General features: G+C 59.4%; 5 protein-coding genes across 6 annotated transcripts in view; 4 read left to right on the top strand and 1 right to left on the bottom strand.

Annotated features, from left to right (window-relative positions):
* Nucleotides 1–15: 15 nt before the first annotated feature.
* CCDC86 (coiled-coil domain containing 86) lies at nucleotides 16–2,047 on the top strand. The gene is made up of 4 exons (XM_027895519.1): nucleotides 16–311; nucleotides 682–811; nucleotides 1,136–1,210; nucleotides 1,671–2,047. The coding sequence occupies exons 1-4, from the start codon at nucleotides 16–18 to the stop codon at nucleotides 1,788–1,790; spliced, it is 621 nt and encodes a 206-aa protein (XP_027751320.1). The 3' UTR covers nucleotides 1,791–2,047.
* Nucleotides 2,048–2,665: 618 nt separating this feature from the next.
* On the top strand, nucleotides 2,666–6,194 carry LOC114063343 (acyl-coenzyme A amino acid N-acyltransferase 2-like). 2 transcript variants are annotated; one of them, XM_027895549.1, is made up of 4 exons: nucleotides 2,666–2,780; nucleotides 3,754–4,223; nucleotides 4,865–5,067; nucleotides 5,546–6,194. In XM_027895549.1, exons 2-4 carry the CDS (start codon nucleotides 3,761–3,763, stop codon nucleotides 6,131–6,133), a joined length of 1,254 nt encoding a protein of 417 aa, XP_027751350.1. In that variant the 5' UTR covers nucleotides 2,666–2,780; nucleotides 3,754–3,760; the 3' UTR covers nucleotides 6,134–6,194. The 2 variants fall into 2 exon arrangements, with proteins under 2 accessions (XP_027751350.1, XP_027751351.1); XM_027895550.1 differs by lacking the exon at nucleotides 2,666–2,780 and adding an exon at nucleotides 2,814–3,029.
* Nucleotides 6,195–7,280: 1,086 nt separating this feature from the next.
* ZP1 (zona pellucida glycoprotein 1) lies at nucleotides 7,281–11,773 on the top strand. Its single transcript, XM_027895570.1, has 11 exons — nucleotides 7,281–7,456; nucleotides 7,648–7,769; nucleotides 7,842–9,141; nucleotides 9,495–9,638; nucleotides 9,715–9,899; nucleotides 10,313–10,410; nucleotides 10,615–10,742; nucleotides 10,826–11,015; nucleotides 11,094–11,244; nucleotides 11,460–11,544; nucleotides 11,625–11,773. The coding sequence occupies exons 1-11, from the start codon at nucleotides 7,297–7,299 to the stop codon at nucleotides 11,723–11,725; spliced, it is 2,664 nt and encodes an 887-aa protein (XP_027751371.1). The 5' UTR covers nucleotides 7,281–7,296; the 3' UTR covers nucleotides 11,726–11,773.
* Nucleotides 11,774–12,009: 236 nt separating this feature from the next.
* On the bottom strand, nucleotides 12,010–16,832 carry PRPF19 (pre-mRNA processing factor 19). The gene is made up of 16 exons (XM_027895544.1): nucleotides 16,703–16,832; nucleotides 15,390–15,539; nucleotides 15,128–15,204; nucleotides 14,910–15,051; nucleotides 14,750–14,823; nucleotides 14,575–14,637; nucleotides 14,460–14,501; nucleotides 14,302–14,376; nucleotides 14,103–14,178; nucleotides 13,802–13,911; nucleotides 13,507–13,662; nucleotides 13,353–13,422; nucleotides 13,159–13,244; nucleotides 12,772–12,942; nucleotides 12,564–12,669; nucleotides 12,010–12,482 (listed from the first exon to the last, which is right to left on the bottom strand). The coding sequence occupies exons 1-16, from the start codon at nucleotides 16,719–16,721 to the stop codon at nucleotides 12,385–12,387; spliced, it is 1,515 nt and encodes a 504-aa protein (XP_027751345.1). The 5' UTR covers nucleotides 16,722–16,832; the 3' UTR covers nucleotides 12,010–12,384.
* Nucleotides 16,833–17,008: 176 nt separating this feature from the next.
* TMEM109 (transmembrane protein 109) overlaps nucleotides 17,009–17,209 on the top strand; it is a 2,914-nt gene continuing 2,713 nt past the window's right edge. Inside the window, exon 1 of the mRNA XM_027895562.1 lies at nucleotides 17,009–17,099. The gene's annotated coding sequence lies outside the window, so the exon portion shown is untranslated. The remainder of the gene's footprint in view (nucleotides 17,100–17,209) is intronic.

Genomic DNA, 17,209 nt, shown 5'->3' with positions numbered 1-17,209 from the left:
CTGCCCGACACAAACATGGCGGCCGCCCCCCATGGCGGCCGGGCAGCCCCGGCGGCTTCGCTCTTGTGCCCTGGGCATGCTCTGATGTCATCTCCCCGCGACATCGCGGGCACGCGGACTATGGAGGAGGAGAGCGGCGGGAGCCCGGAATTGGGATTGACACCCGAGGGGCCCAGCGGGGCCGGCCCGGCCGCGGGCCCGGCGCGACGGCGGCGGCGGAAAGGCGCCAAGAAGCGGCAGGGAGCGGTGGCGGCCATTCCGCGGGGCAGGCCGAAGTCGGGGAGGGTGTGGAAAGACCCCGGGAAGAAAAGGTGGGAGCGGGGAGAGGGGGGGCAGGAATTCGGAGAAGGGGCATTTGGGGGGCTCTAGGGTCTCCCAGGGCTGTTGGTGGGGGGGATTGAGCTGGGGAGGGGACGCTGGGGCGTCTCACAGGGGGCAGGATTTGGGGGGGTTACTCGTGGGGCCGTGCGGGGACTCCGGAGTTATCCATAGGTATCCACAGGCTTAGGAAGAATCCAGAGGGGACAGGGACACTTTGGGGTGGTCCTGAGCGGAGAGGTGGGTTTGGAGGGGATGCTGAGGGGGTTTTCATGGAATTCTGACCCGAGGAGTTTCTGGAGAGGACCCACAGCCACATCCCGGGGTTTCTGGGGATCCAGCACATCTCGTGTGCCCGCCCAGGTTCTCCCACATGATCCAGGACAAGGCTCTCCGCACCTCCTGGGCCCGGAAAATAAAGGAGAGGGAGGAAAAGAAGCTGGTCCGGGATTTGGCGCGGCAGCTGGAGGAAGGGAAACGGAGGGAGCAAGAGGTAAGGGGAGCTGGGAATTCCCGCTTTCCCACGCACAATCCCACGTCTCTGCCCTCATCTCGGGCTTTGGGGCTGTGGTTGATCCCAGTGCTGTGCCAAACCCCGGGAAAAAAGCTGAGATGGTGAAGTCCCTGCGCTGGTGCCAAATCCAGTCATGTGCTGCTACTCACTGACTCGAAATAAACTCCCCCCCCCCGGTCAGTCCAAGCCTCATCCGGGCTGGAAAAGCTGCTGGAGTGACAGATTTCACGCTCGGGCAGGTGTCAGAGCTGGTTTGGGATTAATGCCGGCGGGAGAGATCCCACAGGGAATGTTTTGGTGCAGGAAAAGAAGCGGCGGCGGGAGGAGAACCTGAAGCGGCGTCTGGAAAACGAAAGGAAAGCCGAGATTGTCCAAGTGGTGAGTCCCAGTTTGTCCCCTTTCCTGGGTGGGAACAGCACTGGGAATATCCTACAACAACATCCCACAACACCCAGGCTCCATGGAAGGGGCTCCAGTTCCTCTCTCTGGCTCTGTCTTTAAGGGATACTGGGAGCACTGGGAAGGTGTTCCCTGTGCCAAGGAGGGTGGGATGGGATGGGACAGCTGCTCTTCCAAGCTTGAGAATACCAGAACTAAGGGATAACAGGCATATGGGGTGGTGGAACAATGAAAACATGGCACTGATTTGGATCCATGTGGGGAAAATCCCAGGAAGAGACCCAGGAAATCGGGATGGGTATGAAAGTGTCCGAGACCACGTTGGACAAGGCTTTGAGCAACCTGGGCTAGAGGATCCTTAAGGATCATCCTTAAGGTCCATTCCAACGGAGTCCACTCCAGGATTCCATGAAATCCCCCCCTTTTCCCCGTTTTCCAGATCCGGAACCCCCTGAAGCTCAAGAGGGCCAAGAAGAAGCAGCTCCGGCGGGTGGAAAAGCGGGACACACTGGCCCTGCTCCAGAAAACCCCTGTCAGGCGCAGCACAGCCATGGAATGAGGCGGGAATCGGGATCCTGCCACAGCTGGGATGTGCGGCTGGGATTCCTATGGATCCCGCTCCCTTCTCCAGGGATGTTTTCCCTGGCTTGGAGGGCAGGAATTGATGCTGGGACCCTCAGTGTTGGACAGACAACAGGACAGATGACCCGCTGGAACCTGCTGGATCCCCATCCCTGTGGAATTGGGATGTTGCTGGAACAAAACTTTGTTTTCCCAAATTTGCCTTTTCCCTATAAAAATGATCAGCAACTGAGACAGATTTGTCTCCAGTGGCTCCACCTGGGACCTTCCCTAAGGCATTCCTAGGATTGGAGTGTTTCGTGGCCCCTCATTCCCTGAGGCTCCCCCTTCCCAAAGAGCAAATTCCTGCTGGGAATAAGCCTCAGAGCCAATCCCCAAGGAAAGGGACACATCCTTTAAGAGATGGGAAGGGGACGCACCTTCCTGACACCCTTTTAGGGGAGGCAACACTGGGAATTTGGGGGGGATTGGAAGGGCTGGGAATCTGGGGGTGGCGGGGGGGATGGAAGGAAGAGGCTCAGGGTAGGAAATCCGTGTGGATTTCTTCACATTCCTGGTTTTTCTTGCTTCAGGAACACCCTTTTTTCATTCATGGGGAGAAATGGGATAAAGAGACCCTGGGGAGGGTGGGACAAGATGGGCACTGGGGTGGAAAACAGCACTACAGGAAGCAGCAGGAAGCCCTGGGATGGGTGGGAATGGGGTTCCCAGTGGGAGCTGGCCCTGAGCCCCCCCCAGACAGAACCCCCTGGAATGGGATAAGGGGGGTCCCACCCGTGTCCAGATCAAGGGCTGCCACAGGGAAAGGGAGGGAAGCTGGCGAGAGCTGTGGGGTGTGGCAGTTGCCAGCCTGGCACGGGGTCACGGGCAGCCCTCTGCCCTCCTGCTTCCCGGGTTAATGATTTCCAAGGAATACTCAATCCCGGCCTCTCCCTCTCCAGAGCCCACAGAGCCTTTGCCCAGCGGGGTAAGAGAGGGGGGGAATTGGGAGCCCGTTCCAGTGGCCTCGGGGCTTGAAGGGGCTGATTTCCTGGTGGGGTGGACCTGGGAGAACGCGGTGTCTCCTCCCAGGGCGGGACTGGGGCCAAACCCCTTTGTTCCGCATTCCCGGAGAGGCAACAGGGAGCATTCGGGATTGGGGGGCTCGGGGCCGTTGGAGCCCCGCCCTGCTCCGGCCCCCGGGGGGCACGGAGGAGGAGGAGGGGGAGAGGGGACGGTGGGTGTTGGGAATGCCGGGGCTGGGAGACATGGAAAAGGGGTGGTGCTGCTGCCGGGCAAGTTTTGGGGGCGCTGGAGGGGGGGCTTGGGGCCAGGGGGTGGGGATAAGGGAAGGAAGGATCGGTGAAGGAGGGACGAGAACTAGGGAAGTAGGAGATGGGGACATGGAAGGGGGGGACAGGGACCAGGGAAGAAGAGATGAGAATGAAGGAGGGGACAGGAAGGAGGAGACAGGGACTAGGGAAGGAGGGATGGGGATTAGGGGAGGAGGGGATTGGATCCAGGGAGGGAGAGATAAGAACAGGGAAGGAGGGGATGAGATCCAGGGAGGGAGAGATAAGGACAAGGAAGGAGGTGCCATGGATCAGAGAAGGAGGGGATGGGTTCCAGGGAGGAAGGGGTAAGGACGGGGAAGAAGAGATGAGGACAGGGATCAGGGAAGGAGGGACGAGGATCAGGAAGGAGGGAGGGATGAGGACAAGGAAGAAGGGAATGGCATCCAGGGAGGGAGAGATAAGGACAGGGAAGGAGGGGATGGGATCCAGGGAGGGAGGGATGGGGACAGAGAAGCAGGGATGCCAGCAGGACTATCCGGACCACAAATCTACCTCGCCATGTCATCCCGTTATCTCTCCTGAGAGGATCCCTGGGACGCTCCCTGCTGCCAGCCCCCTGCCTGGCACTGCAATCCCTTGAGACGCTCAGGACGATCCCTTTTCCAGGTGCACCATGGTGGAGGTGACAGTGACACCGCGGTCCTCGCTGGCTGACCGGCCGGTGCAGGTCCGGGTGCGGGGACTGTCCCCATCCCAACTCATCACCCTCCGCGCTTGGCTGAAGGACGAGCACGGCGATTGCTTCCAGTCCCGCGCCTTCTTCCGTGCTGATGGATCGGGAGAGGTGGATCCCGGGAGCCACGCCGCGCTGGGAGGCAGCTACTCCGGCGTGTGGCCCATGGGGCTCTTCTGGTTCCTGCAGCCCGACACGCTTTTCCGCCGGCTGGTGAAGCGGGATGTGGCCGGGAGCCCCTTCCTGGTGCGGCTGGAAGTGTTCGATGGGCTCCGGCTGGGCACAGAGCCGCAGGAGCAGCCGCTGGGATGGTGCGAGGCCGAGCGGTGGTACGTGGGGCCTGGAGTGCAGCGGGTGCCCGTCCGTGAGGGAAGGGTCCGAGGGGCCCTGTTCCTACCTCCTGGTGAGCACTGCGGAGCGGGAATCCTGGGATGCACAGCCTCGGGACCCCTGGGATAACGAACAGCAGGACTCCCAGATGCTCGGACTCTGGAGCCTTGGGATGACCAGCCCTGGGATGCCCAGTCTTGGGATCCCTGGGATATCAAACATCAGGACCCCCACTTGCCCAGCCTTGGGAACCCCGGGATACTGAACCTTGGGATCCCTGGGATAACAAACATCAAGACCCCCAGGATGCCAAACCTCGAGACCTCTGGGATATGAAACCTTGGGATGCCCAGCCCTGGGACTCCTGGGATATCAAACAGGATGCCTATTCTCAGGACCTGTGGGATGCCAAAACCTTGGGATCCCTGGGTTGCCAAACCTCAGGAACCTCGGGATGTCCAGTCTTGGCACCCCTGGGATAGCAAACATTAGGACTCCCAGGATGCCCAACCTTGTTATCCCTGGGATAACAAACATCAGGACCCAGCCTTGGGAATCACAGACATGATACCCAGATTGTGACCCCCCAGGATACTGAACCTCAAGACCCCCCAGGGATACCCAACTTGCACCCTAGGATTGTCCAACCTTGTAATCCCGAGGATGCAGGATGCAGGTGGCTCCTCATCCCTGACATTCTCTGTCTTCCTGCAGGTCCAGGCCCCTTCCCGGGGGTGATTGACATGTTCGGAGGTGCAGGGGGGCTGATCGAATTCCGGGCGGGACTCCTGGCCAGCCGGGGCTTTGCCGTGCTGGCCCTTGCCTTCTTCGCCTACGACGACCTGCCCCGAGTCCTGGCCCAGCTCGACCTGGAATACTTTGAGGAGGCAGCGGATTTCCTCCTCCAGCATCCCAAGGTGAGTTCTGGAGTGTGGAGAGGAGCATCTGTGAGCTGGGATGTCCTGGGGACAGGGGCAGCCTGGTGAGTGGGATGGCCACGCTACCAGGGATGTCCCTGTGATGACCAGGAATTGTCCTGAACACCAGGAACGTCTCAGGGGCTGGTGGCATCCTATGTGACCAGGGCCATCCTAGTGATCTCCCAGGAATGTCCCAGCAACCAGGAATGTCCCAGTAATGCCCCAGGGTTGTTCTGAGAACTGGGAATATCCCAGGGACCAGGGGCATCCAGTGAGCAGGATGTCCGGGGGACCAGGGACATCCCATGAAGACATCCTTGTCCCGCTGCCCAGGGGGTGTCCCAGAGGTATCCTGGCAAGCAAGGAACATCCTGGTGATCAGCAATGTCCCAATGAGGGTGTTCTCCCCAGGACTGGGAATGCCCTGGTGCCATCCCATCAACCTCCCAGCCAGCTCCGTATGCCCCCTCTCCAGGTGCGAGGCCCCGGCCTGGGCGTGGTGGGTGTCTCCAAAGGCGCGGAGGTGGCCCTGGCCATGGCCAGCTTCCTGCCGCAGGTGGTGGCCACGGTGTGGATCAACGGCACGGCCTTTCTCCACGGCAACCCCCTGGTCTACAAGGACCTGCACATCCCGCCCATCCCTTACCGCTTGGAGCGCGTCCTCCTCACTGAGGTGGGAGCCATGGACAACTCGGCCGTCTTCGCTGACCCCCGGGACCCCGCCTACCGCGCCTCGGCCATCCCGGTGGAGAAGATCCGTGGGAAGGTGCTGTTCGTGGTGGGAGAGGCCGACCGGAGCTTCAACAGCAAGCTCTTCGCCCAGCTGGCCCTGGAGCGGATGCCTCCAGAGAGTGGGCGGCTCCTGTCGTATCCTGGTGCTGGGCACCTCATCGAGCCCCCCGGCTCTCCCCTGTGCAGCATCTCCAGCATCCGTGGCACCCCCCGGCCCGTGGCCTGGGGGGGGGAGCCCCAGCCCCATGCCCGTGCCCAGGAACATTCCTGGCACGAGATTGTCCAGTTCCTGGAGCAGCAGCTGGGCCCGGCTGCCGCCATGAAGCTGTGAGGGAGTGGGAAAGGGGGTTGGGAATACCGGGATTGGTGCCAAGGGGAATAAAGTGGCACCCCTTGGATCCTGGTTGTGCTTCTGAGGAAGCTGTGTGGGACATACATAGCATACATATGGACTTATATTGGACGTGTATATGGGACATCTAGAGGGCATCTTTAGGGCATATCTAGGACATGTATATAGGACAGATGGACAGTTATATAGGATATATATGGGACACATAAAGGACACACATATAGGATATCTATAGGGCATATATCAAACATTGGACATATATATATAGGACATCTATAGGAGATATATCAGACATAGGTCCGACCTATACTGGACATATATAGGACATCTATCTCACATATATATATATATATATATATATATATATATACATATATATAAAAGAAATATAGGACACATATCAGACACATCTAGAACATATATCAGCCATACATATCTGCCATCGCTTCCTGATGAGGTTTTAGAGGATCACATCCAGCCCCCCAGTCCCACACACCTTCCCACCAGGATCCCAGTGCTGCTGGGAGCTGGCACGGCCCCATTCCCACCCCAGGGCAGAGAACAGGGAATGGCTGTGCCTGTCACTCTGGGAGAGACCGGAGGGTGACTTAGTTTAATCCACAGTAAAGATAAATCCCAGAAGGGAAACTTCTGGAAAGGGAGGCAGAGGGAACGCACAAAGTGCTCCATGGAGGACTTTGCATTCCCTGGGGGCACTGCTGGTGGCAGTGATTTGGAGACAAATTCCCAGTCCTAGTTCCCCAGACCTACTGGGACTGTGCCACTGTGCCCCGCAGTCCCCCTGCAGGGTCCCAGTCCCACAGGAAAGGCATGTCCAGATGTTACCTGTGGCAAGCAGGAATTGGGGCACACGCCACCCTTTCTTCCCTCCTGGATCCAGCTGGGCATCCTGTTCACTGGGAGTTTTCCAAGCGTGGGATAAGCTCTGTTTGTCCCAGGTCACCGTGACACAGCCACGGGAGGTGATCCCAGGGCCAGGGCACTGAGGTTGCCGTTGGCACGGAAGCGAGGAGCCCGGGGCAGAGCTCATCCCGCCTGCTCAGCTGATTCCCCCCGCATCCCAGCCCTCCGGATATAAATCCGTGTGGGACAGCCCCGTGTGCCACCTGGCTCATACCACCATGGGACGGAGCTTCTCCTTCCTCCTGCTCCTCTTCCTCCTGGCCCCGTGGCCCAGGGCCAGCGTGTCCTTCCTGCGGCACCGCTACACCTGTGGAGAGTTGGGAATGCAACTCCTGGTATTCCCGTCCCACGGCCGCTCCGTCCGCTTCAAGGTCCTGGGTGAGTGTGGGAAGAATCCCCGGATCCCCTTGGGGTGCTGGATCCCTGAAACCTCAGTTTTTCCATGGGATAACACCAATGGCTTGAACGAGGTGTTGGTGCTGCCGCGGGGGTTTCTGTGCACCCACCACCCTAGGGAGCATCCCGGCATCCAGATGTGTCACTTCCCTGTGTCCATGGTGTCCCACCAGATGAGTTTGGGACCCACTTTGATGTGGCAAACTGCTCCATCTGCCTCCACCGGCTCAACTCTGGGGAGGATGGATCCGTCATCTTCTCCTCTGGATACAAGGGCTGCCATGTCCTGCTCCAGGTGACATTCCTACCCCTTTCCCTGCCCCTTTTCCATTGGATGGAGGTCACTATCCCTCATATCCCACTGCAGGAGAACCGATACATCCTGAGGGTGCAGCTGGAGGAGCTGCTTCCCAGTGGGTTCCTGGTCACCTCCTCCGAGGTCAACATGACCTGCCCAAAGCCGGGTGGCTCCGACACACGCCCGGATGGCAGCCCGGAGCGGGGCCAGGATAACGGAATCCTGGTCTCCCATGCTGGTCTCCAGCACCACGTCTCCCCGTCCTCCCTCACCCTGGCAGGATCCCAGCTCTCATCCCACACCCACTCAGAGCAGGTTCATGCTGTGGCACGGAATGAGCCCAGCTTGGTGCTTCCCAGGATTTCGCCCCACTCCAACCCAGTTCACCCAGGGCTTCCATCCGAGTCTAATGGGATTCGTCCTGTCTCCAATACCCAGGGGGGCTTCAACCGCCCGGGAGTGCAGCCCTCCCACCTTGGGGGTCAGACCCAGCCAGGCCTTGCATCCCAAAATTCTCCCCGTATGAGGCATCCTGGGGGTCAAACTTGGCCAGGCCTTCGCCCGCAGTTTGTATCCCAAAACCCTCCCAGTTTGGTGAATTCTGGGAGTCAGACCCAGCCAGGGCACTTTCGCCCAGGGTTTGTACTCCCAAACCATCCCATTTCAGTGAATCCCGGGAGTCAGACTCAACCAGGGCTTCGCCCAGGGGTTGTATTCCCAGACCATCCCAGTTCACTGAATCCCGAGGGTCAAAACCAACCAGAACTTCGTCCAGGCCCTGTGTCCCAAAATTCTCCCCGTCCTGTGCACTTCGAGAGTCAAACCCAGCCAGGGCCTCGTCCAGGGCCGAGGCCAAATCCTCTCAGTCCGGTGTATGTTGGGAGTCAGATCCAGCCAGGGCTTCGTCCAGGGCCTGTATCCCAAAATCCTCCCAGTCCAGTGCATTCTGGGACTCAAAATCCACCAGGGCTTCGTCCAGGGTTTGTATTCCAAAACCCTCCCAGTCCAGTGTATGCCGGGAGTCAGACCCAGCCAGGGCATCGTTCAGGGTCTGCATCCCAAAACTCACCTGTTTTGGCTGCTGCTGGTGCTCACCCTCCAGCAGGATTCCTGCGCCCAGGATCTCAGCTCCCCAACCAGCCAGGAATAGCTCAGCCCAGTTTTCCCTCCAGCTCACAAACTGGGCTCCCAAGCTACACTGGGCTGGTCCATCCTGGCCATCCCAGTCCGCCTTTAGTGAACCCGCGACTCTCAGCCTGGCCGGGTTTGATCAGCCCCGGACTCCAGCCTGGATTGCTGCATCCTGGGATCCACACTCCGCCCAGCCTGCTCCAGCCCACGGCACTCTTCTACCCTTCAGGAGGGGCAGGTATAGTGGAAAAGCGGGATGAAGGGATGCAGCCCCGGATCTGAGGGCTGGATAAGGGGCTGGGATAAGAGGAACTGGCATCAAGTTGTGCTGGGGCAGGTTTGGGTTGGATATCAGGGAAAATTCTACATGGAAAGGGCTGTGCAGCCCTGGACACCGTATCTAGAAGCATCCTACCAAAAACACGTGGCTGTAGCACTTGGGGACGTGGTGGCCTCTCAGCATTTCTGTGGGAACAGTTGGACTCCGTGACCTGAGAGAGTTTTTCCAACCCAACAATTCCACGACTTGTCAGGGGGACTTTGTGACGGGGCAGTTCCTGAGGGCGGTGTCCTGTCCCTTCCCGCCCTCAGGAATGCAACTGACGCGGGAGCAGTGCCAGGTGCCGGTGGGTCGGATGCCGTGCGTGGCTCCACAGGGACGGGATGGCTGCATCCAGGCGGGATGCTGCTACGAAGACACGGACCGTGCCACACCCTGCTACTACGGGAACACCGGTAGGACACTCAAGGAGGGGTATCCCAGGAATCCCCGTGGCACCAGGGTGATGGAAATCTCTCCGTGGCGCCACAGCCACCGTGCAGTGCCTGCGGGAGGGGCAGTTTATCCTGGTGGTCCCGCGGGGAATGGCCGTGCAGCCCTACAACCTGGACAGTGTGCGGTTGGCCAGGAGCCAGGCAGGATGTGAGCCCTTCCGCGTCACCGAGAGCTCTGTCATGTTCCGCTTCCCAGTCACCCACTGCGGGACCACCCTGCAGGTACCGGGAGACCCCTGAGCCCCCCAGGGGATTGGAGAGGGGCAGGAAACACTCAGAACAAAATGCTCATCCAGCCTCTGCCTCAGTCCCTGATCCATTTATCCCCCAGGATGCTCCCAACTCCATAACCCCCTTCAGGATAAGGAATTCACCTGCACTGCTTTGTGCCTCAGTCTCTGATCCATGGATCCCCCAGAATGTTCCCAGCTCCATGTTTCCACCTCGAAAACCCAAGCCAGGATAAGGAATCTATCCTCTGTCTCATGCCTCAAACCCTGATCCATTTATCCCCTGGGATGCTCCCAGCTCCATAACACAATTCAGTATAAAGAACTCACTTCCACTCTGCCTCCTGTCTAAGATCCTGATCCGTGGATCCCTCAGGATGTTCCCTGTTCCCATGTCTCCTCCAGGTTATCGAGGACCGGCTGATCTACGAGAACCAGCTGATCTCCACCATCGATGTCCAGGGATCCTCCCGTGGCTTCATCACCCGCGACAGCGTCTACATGTAAGGGAAAGGCAGGAAAAGCCAGACAGAGCCAGGATTCCCCTCTGGAAATCCAATCCTTCCCCCCCTCCCCCCCGCCATCAAGCCAATCCTTGCTCCTGCCAAATTCCCGGCTTTCCCCCCCAATTTGGGCTGGGAGAGGTGATGCTGTAAGGGGCGGATGGAGGACTTGGGAGTCTTCCAACTTCCTCTGCCCATTCCCAGTCTCCAAGCTCGGTGCATCTACAATGCCAGTGACTTCCTTCCCTTGGGAATGGAGGTGGCTGTGCCCCCCACGGCTGCTCCGCTGGCAGTGCCGGGACCGCTGGGGCTCCAGCTCCGGATCGCCACCGGTGAGCGATTCCCGGCTTCCCACCCCAATCCCGGCTCCCAATCCCGCTCCCCATTCCGTTCAACCCTCCCAACATTCCCACAGATGAATCCTACAGCTCCTACCACCCCATGGGCGACTTCCCCTTGGTGAGAGTGCTCAGGGACCCCATTTTCGTGGAAGTCCGGCTGCTCCAGAAGACGGATCCCAACCTGGTGCTGGTGCTCCACCAGTGCTGGGCCTCTCCTGGCTCCAGTGCCGCTTCCCAGCCCCAGTGGCCCATCCTGGTGGACGGGTGAGTGGAGTGGGATTGGGGGGATGGAAATGAGGGCGGATGGATGGTGCCCACAGAGGGTCTTTGCTGCCTGTCCAGGTGTCCCTTCCAGGGGGACAATTACCAGACACAGATGGTGCCAGTGGGTCCAGCCTCTCCGGAGCTGCCATTCCCGAGCCACTACCAGCGGTTTGTCATCTCCACCTTCACCTTTGTGGAGCCTCCCGGGATGGCCGTGATGGAGGGAGAGGTGGGTTGTGCATTTGCAGGGGTCCCAGTGTTGGGAATCCCTCATCCCAAATTCATCCCAGCTCTGAACTCCCCTTTTTGCTGCTTCCTCAAGGATAGGAGTCCCCTTACAGGTCTTCCCCAAAGCTTGAAGCTGCTTTTTTGGGAGTCTTCCCCAAGCCTTGAAGCCCCTTTCTGGGGGTCTCCAGCTGATCCCACCCCACCTGTGTTTCCCAGGTGTACATTTCCTGCAGTGCCTCTGTGTGCCACCTGGCCCAGCCAGAGCCGTGCCGCCCCTCCTGCCAGCTGGGAGCAACCTCACGTAAGTCCAGGAGCTTCCCGAGATTTACGGGTCCCTCCATGTGCCCTCCTTTTCCCACCCTAACCCTCTGTTCCCGCCAGGAGCGCGTCGGTCTCTGGGGAACAGCAGGACGGCTGATGGAATGGGAACAGTCACATCCCTGGGATGCATTCTCTTTCCCAAGGTTTCTAGGAGAAGCTGAGGAGGTGAGTGCTCTCTGCTCCCTGAAAACCCCTTCATCCCAAAACAACCCTTCATCCCTCTAACTCATCTCCTCTTCACAGCTCCTGCCTCTACCTGATGCTGCTGGATTTCTCTGGGAAAGCTGGAAAAATAAACCAGTGCAAATCACAGCTCCAGGGGTGGTTTATCCGGGGAGTGGGAGGAAAGGGGATCCTTCAGCCCTATTCCTAAGCTGGAAACATCCCCAGCCCCTCAAATCCTATGCTGGTACCCACCAAACCCTTTAAAGGAGCCTTTTCCCAATGGGATGACAGGGAATAATCCTTTATTTCCATACTGAAACTAAGTGACTGCGTACAAAAATCTGCACATTCCTTCCCTCCTTCCACACGTCCCAGCCTCCAAATTCCACAAGCACAAGGATAAGGGGGCAGGGGAGGGGGTTCACATCAGTTACAAGCACAAAACAATTCTAAAGGCGGAAAACACACGGAATTAGGAAAAAAAACCCTAAACAATGAATTCACAGAGTGTGGGGAAGACGACGCCCAACTTCCCCCTTGCACCAACAGCTACGACAGGGGAGCTTGATAATCCCACTGGGGTATTCCCATTTGGATAATCCCATATGGATATTCCCACCCACCTCCCACCCCGAATCCTGGCGGGATCCCGGGATTACAGGCTGTAGAACTTGAGGCTCCGGTCCATCCCCGTGGACGCGATGAACTTGGTGTGGTGGCCAAAGGCCACTCCCGTAGTCAGGCCACTGTGCTCTGAGGGTGGAAAACATTCCCAGGTCACGGCTCCCTGGTTCCCATGGATCCCAGCCCACCTAAAGCATCCCAATCCCTCACCTGTGAAGTGCAGGATCTCCGTCCACTGCTTGCAGATGTAGATCTGGACGTCGGTCCCGCCCAGCGCCAGGTAGGTCCCACTCTGGTCGAAAATCAGGGATTTCACCTGCGGAGGAGAAGTGGAACAAGGCGTTGGAAAAGCTCCCAAGCGTTTTTGGGACGCTGACCCCATTTCAGGAGGGGAGCAGGGGAAGATGCTGTCACACACCTCGAAGTTGTTGTCCAGCTGCAGCGTCTTGAAGTTCTTGAGCTTGCGCAGATCCCAGAGTTTGACGGAGGAGTCGTCGGCGGCCGTGGCCAGGTAATATCCGTTCTCGGAGAAGGCAATGCTGGTGATGGGCCCAGAGTGTCCCGGGAAGTTGGCCACGTTGGTGCGTTCCTGGGGATGAGGGGGTTAGACAGGGAATCACAGCAGAGGAACGTGCCAATGTTCCGCTCAGGAGCTAACGGGATGAACGGACCTTCCTGGCACAACCCCAATCGCTGCTATGGGGTCACTGCTGAAACTGGGGGCTTTAGGAAGAAACTCCCTAAAACGTTCCTAAAGTCCCACTGCTTGGACTCCCAGACATTCCCACATCAGGGCCAGTCCTACCTTCAGATCCCAGATCTTGATTTGCGAATCCATCGTTCCCGTCCCAAAAATGAGCCCGTCTGGGTGGAACTGGGCACAGGTGAGAGCTGGAGAGACATGGGGACACTCAGGCTTGGGAATAATCACGAGGGCTGGGAAGACTCAAGGACAGCCCAGAGACCCCTGGGATAGGGATACTCATCCCTAATCCTTACCACATCCAGAGCTCTCATCTGTCACCTTGGTGAGGACACGGCCCGTCTGGATATCTGAGAAAGCCCAGTACTGGGAAAAGACAGGAAGAACATTGGCTCCAGAGGAGTAGGAAGCACGGGGGGGATCTGTGGGATGGGAGGGTACGTGTCCCACCTGGTCATCCGAGGAGCTGAGCAGGTAATCTCCGGTGGCGTGGAGGCTGAGCCCAGTCACGGAGCCCTCATGGGCACGGACCACCTGGACACAGGAGGCATTGGGAATGGACCAGATCCGGATCGTGGCGTCAGGAGAAGCCGAGAACACCAACTCCTAAACAGGGACCACCCAGGAAAGTCAACATGGGCAGGATTCACCTGCCCCAGAGCTCCCAGGTGGAGAATCTGGTGGAAAAGGGTCCTGAAATGCAAACTTAAGGAACCCTGGATTCGAGGGAAGAGGCCACAGGCACCTGGGATGGGTGGAAGACGACACTGGTGACCTTCTTGGTGTGTCCTTTGAGCGTGGCCAGGATCTGCTCCGAGCTCTTGTCGAACACAATGACATTTTTATCTGCCCCACCTGGAAAACCAAGCGGGAAGTGCTGGGATGGGAGTGTGGGGCCAGCAACTCCAAATCCCACCTGCTTTTCCTGGGAAATCCTACCCTCAGCAGCTTTGCCATGAGGGGAGGGAGTCTCTCACCCCATTGTCCCACCCTGAATTCTTAATAGCACAGAGATACCATTCCAGGCAGCCACATTCCAGCCTTACCAGTAAGGATCTTGTTGGTGTCAGAAGGACACAGATCCAAGGCCAGAATTCCTGGGATGCTGGCGCTGTGCAGCCCCTGTGTGAGGCAGGACACCCCAAATTAATACCACAAGCAGGAAAATGCTCCCAAAAGGAATCCAGAAACCTCAAGGGATTCCCAGCTCACAGTCTTCCAGCCTTTTCCCATCCTGGCACTCACCACGTGGGAGGCGATCTGCCGGTACTTGCTGAGCTCCTCTGGCTTCACCAGCTCCTCAGGAACAGTCTTGCCCCTCTGGAAAACGGGGAAAAACATCGGTCTCTCTTGGAACACAGCACATCCCAGCTCCCATAGAATGTTTAGATGAGGCTACTCACCTTTTTACGCTCCGTGGTCAGCACCGTGGCCTTGTCTTGGAGCTGGAAAATAAGAGGAGGGTTGGCATGGGTCGGGAATTCCACGGGAGAGCAGGACACACGGAGCAGCCCTTACCTTCTGGATGATCTCTGGGGTCATTCCTGCCAGTTCTCCCAAATCCATGGCCTCCCCGGCACCCTGCGTGGGACAGAGAAACAGGGGTGTAGGGGGACATGCAGAGGAGAGAATTGGCAGTGGGAATGAGCAGGAAAAGGGCTGGGAAGGACTAGGATAGGGAGCAGGGACTCACCGCCACGTTGGGCTGTGCCGACGGCACCGCCTGGGGCACAATGAGCCCAGCCTGGGGCTTCAGGGTGGCCAGAGCTGCAGGAACACAGCAAGTTGGGACAGGAATGGGCACAGAGCTGTTCCCACGGGAACAGGAAGTTTCCCATGGGACAGGCACCCACCTTCCCTGGCGGCCGTGACCTCCTTGGTGAGGCGGGCAATGACGCGGCAGGCGGCGTCGTGCTGGTACAGGGCGTGGGACAGCTCCTGGCGCGTGGTCTGCAGCTGCTGCCGCAGTGTAAAGCTGTGCAGCATCACAGCATCCTGCGGGACACGCCAGCAATCAGCCAGGGACACCCATCCCACCCAGCATCCCACAGGGAACGGCCCTGCGGCTTACCCACTCGTCCTGCAGCGCTTTCAGGATGGCCGGGATGCTGGTGGCCGACGGGGGCTTGGGGCGGATCGGGTGGGCAACTGGCAAGGAAAAGGGTCATCCGTGTCCTCAGTATCCCTCAGGATCTCTGCACTCCAATCTCACCTCCCCAGGCTCTCCCATTCCTCAGGAAATCCCTTCCCATCCCCGCCCCCGCTGGGTGTCTGTGCCGGTTCCCGCCACCCCACAAATTCCCAGGAATGCAGAGGCCGGCGTTCTGGGGCACCTTTGATGTCGATGAGCTGCTCCTCAGCCAGGGGCTGGTTGTTGACAGGGTCGGTGCCGTTCTCGGCAATGTACTTCTCGATCAGCCGCCGCTCGTACACGTGGTTGGACACAGGCGACACGCACGGGTGCTCCGGCACCTCGTTGGAGACTGGGAATCCCGGGAACGGGGGGTTATGGAGCCACAGCGCCCTGCCCGTGGGGACCCTGCCCAGAGCCCGGGAATTCCCCCTCCCAGTGACTCTGCAGGGCTGGGAAAACCCCACCCGTGACCCCCCCCCTCGGTGACCCCCTGTCCACGAACCCCACAAACCAGCAACCCCATAAACTGCTCACCCCTTTCCCAGTAACTCCTCTCCAGTAACACTCGAGCCCAGGAAATCCCTGCCCAGTGACTCCCAATGTGGGAACCCCATAACCCAGTGACCCCCTGCCTGGTAAGCCCCAGTCCAGGAACCCCATGAAATGATGACCCCTCTCCAGAGACCCCATAAACCAGAGACCTCTGCTCAGGAACCCCATAAACCAGTGACGCCCTGCATGGTGACCCCCAGTCTGGGAACCTCACAAACCAGTGACTCCCCTCCAGTGACCCCATAAACTGCTCACCCCTCTCCCAGTAACTCCTCTCTCAGTAACACTCGAGCCTGGGAACCCCATAAACCGGTGACTCTTTCCCTCCAGTGAGCCCATAACCAGGTGACCCCCTGCTCGGGAACCCCATAAACTGGTGACCCTCCTCCCTGGTGACCCCCAACCCGCGAACCCCATAAACCAGTGAGCCCCTGCCCAGGAAGCCCATAAAACGGCGACCTCCTGCCCAGCGACCCCAGTCGGTGAGCCCCAAAACCTGGAGACGCCCGGACCACTGACCCCATAAAACAGAATGAGCCTCAGTCAGAGAACCCCATAAACCGGTGAGCCCCTGCCCAGGGACCCAACAGACAGGTGACCCCACAAATCAGGAACCCCACAAAGTGGTGCCCCCTTGCCTAGCGACCTCGTAAACCGGTGACGCCATAAACTGGTGCCCCATGCCCGGAGACCCCATAAACCGGTGACCCGATAAACCGGCGACGCCATAAACCGGTGCCCCTTGCCCGGTGACCCCATACCCGGCGCCCCCCTGCCTGGCGACCCCAGAAACCGGAGACCTCATAAACCAGGAACCCCACAAAGTAGTGCCCCATACCCGGCGGCCCCCTAAACCGGTGACGCCACAAACCAGTGCCCCCTGCCCGGTAACCCCATAAACCGGTAACCCCACAAAAAGGCGCCCCCCATCCTTTGCCCGGTGCCCCCCCCCGCACTCACTGGAGCAGATGAGCGCCATGGTGGCCGGAGGGAGCTGCAACCTCGCTCCCAGCCCCGCTTCTTTCCGCTCCCGGTCCCGCTTTTTCCCGCTCCCGCTTCCCGGTTGGCGCGCGCGGCCCCCAAGCCCTCACGCGGCCGCCGCCCCCGGAATCGGAAGCGCTCCCGGCGTCCCTCGCGCGCTCCCCCTCCCCCTCCACCCCGCGCCCAAGGGAGGGAAATGGCGCCTCCCGCTCCCCCTTTCGTTGCCACGGCGACTGCCTACAACTCCCGCTTTGCATCGCGGTGCATCCCGGCGTGCCCCGCGGAGGGCCGAGGACTACGGATCCCGGCATGCCTCGCGGCCCCTCGGGGACTACAGTTCCCAGCGTGCCCCGCGGCGGCGACGAGAGAAGCCCCCGCGGTGAGGGGGGGTCGAGGGGGATCGCGGCGTGGGGGGGGAAATAGGGGGAAATCGGAGGAAATTTGAGGGGGATAAGGGGGGATGTGGGGGTGTGGGCCCGGTGGAGA

This window comes from Empidonax traillii, unplaced genomic scaffold (assembly GCF_003031625.1).
Source record: "Empidonax traillii isolate 1590-97213 ecotype Southwest subspecies unplaced genomic scaffold, ASM303162v1 scaffold461:size861717, whole genome shotgun sequence".
Taxonomy (NCBI): domain Eukaryota; kingdom Metazoa; phylum Chordata; class Aves; order Passeriformes; family Tyrannidae; genus Empidonax; species Empidonax traillii.
The sequence above is the reverse complement of the archived record's forward strand: the minus strand, read 5'-3'. Positions and strand labels throughout refer to the sequence as shown.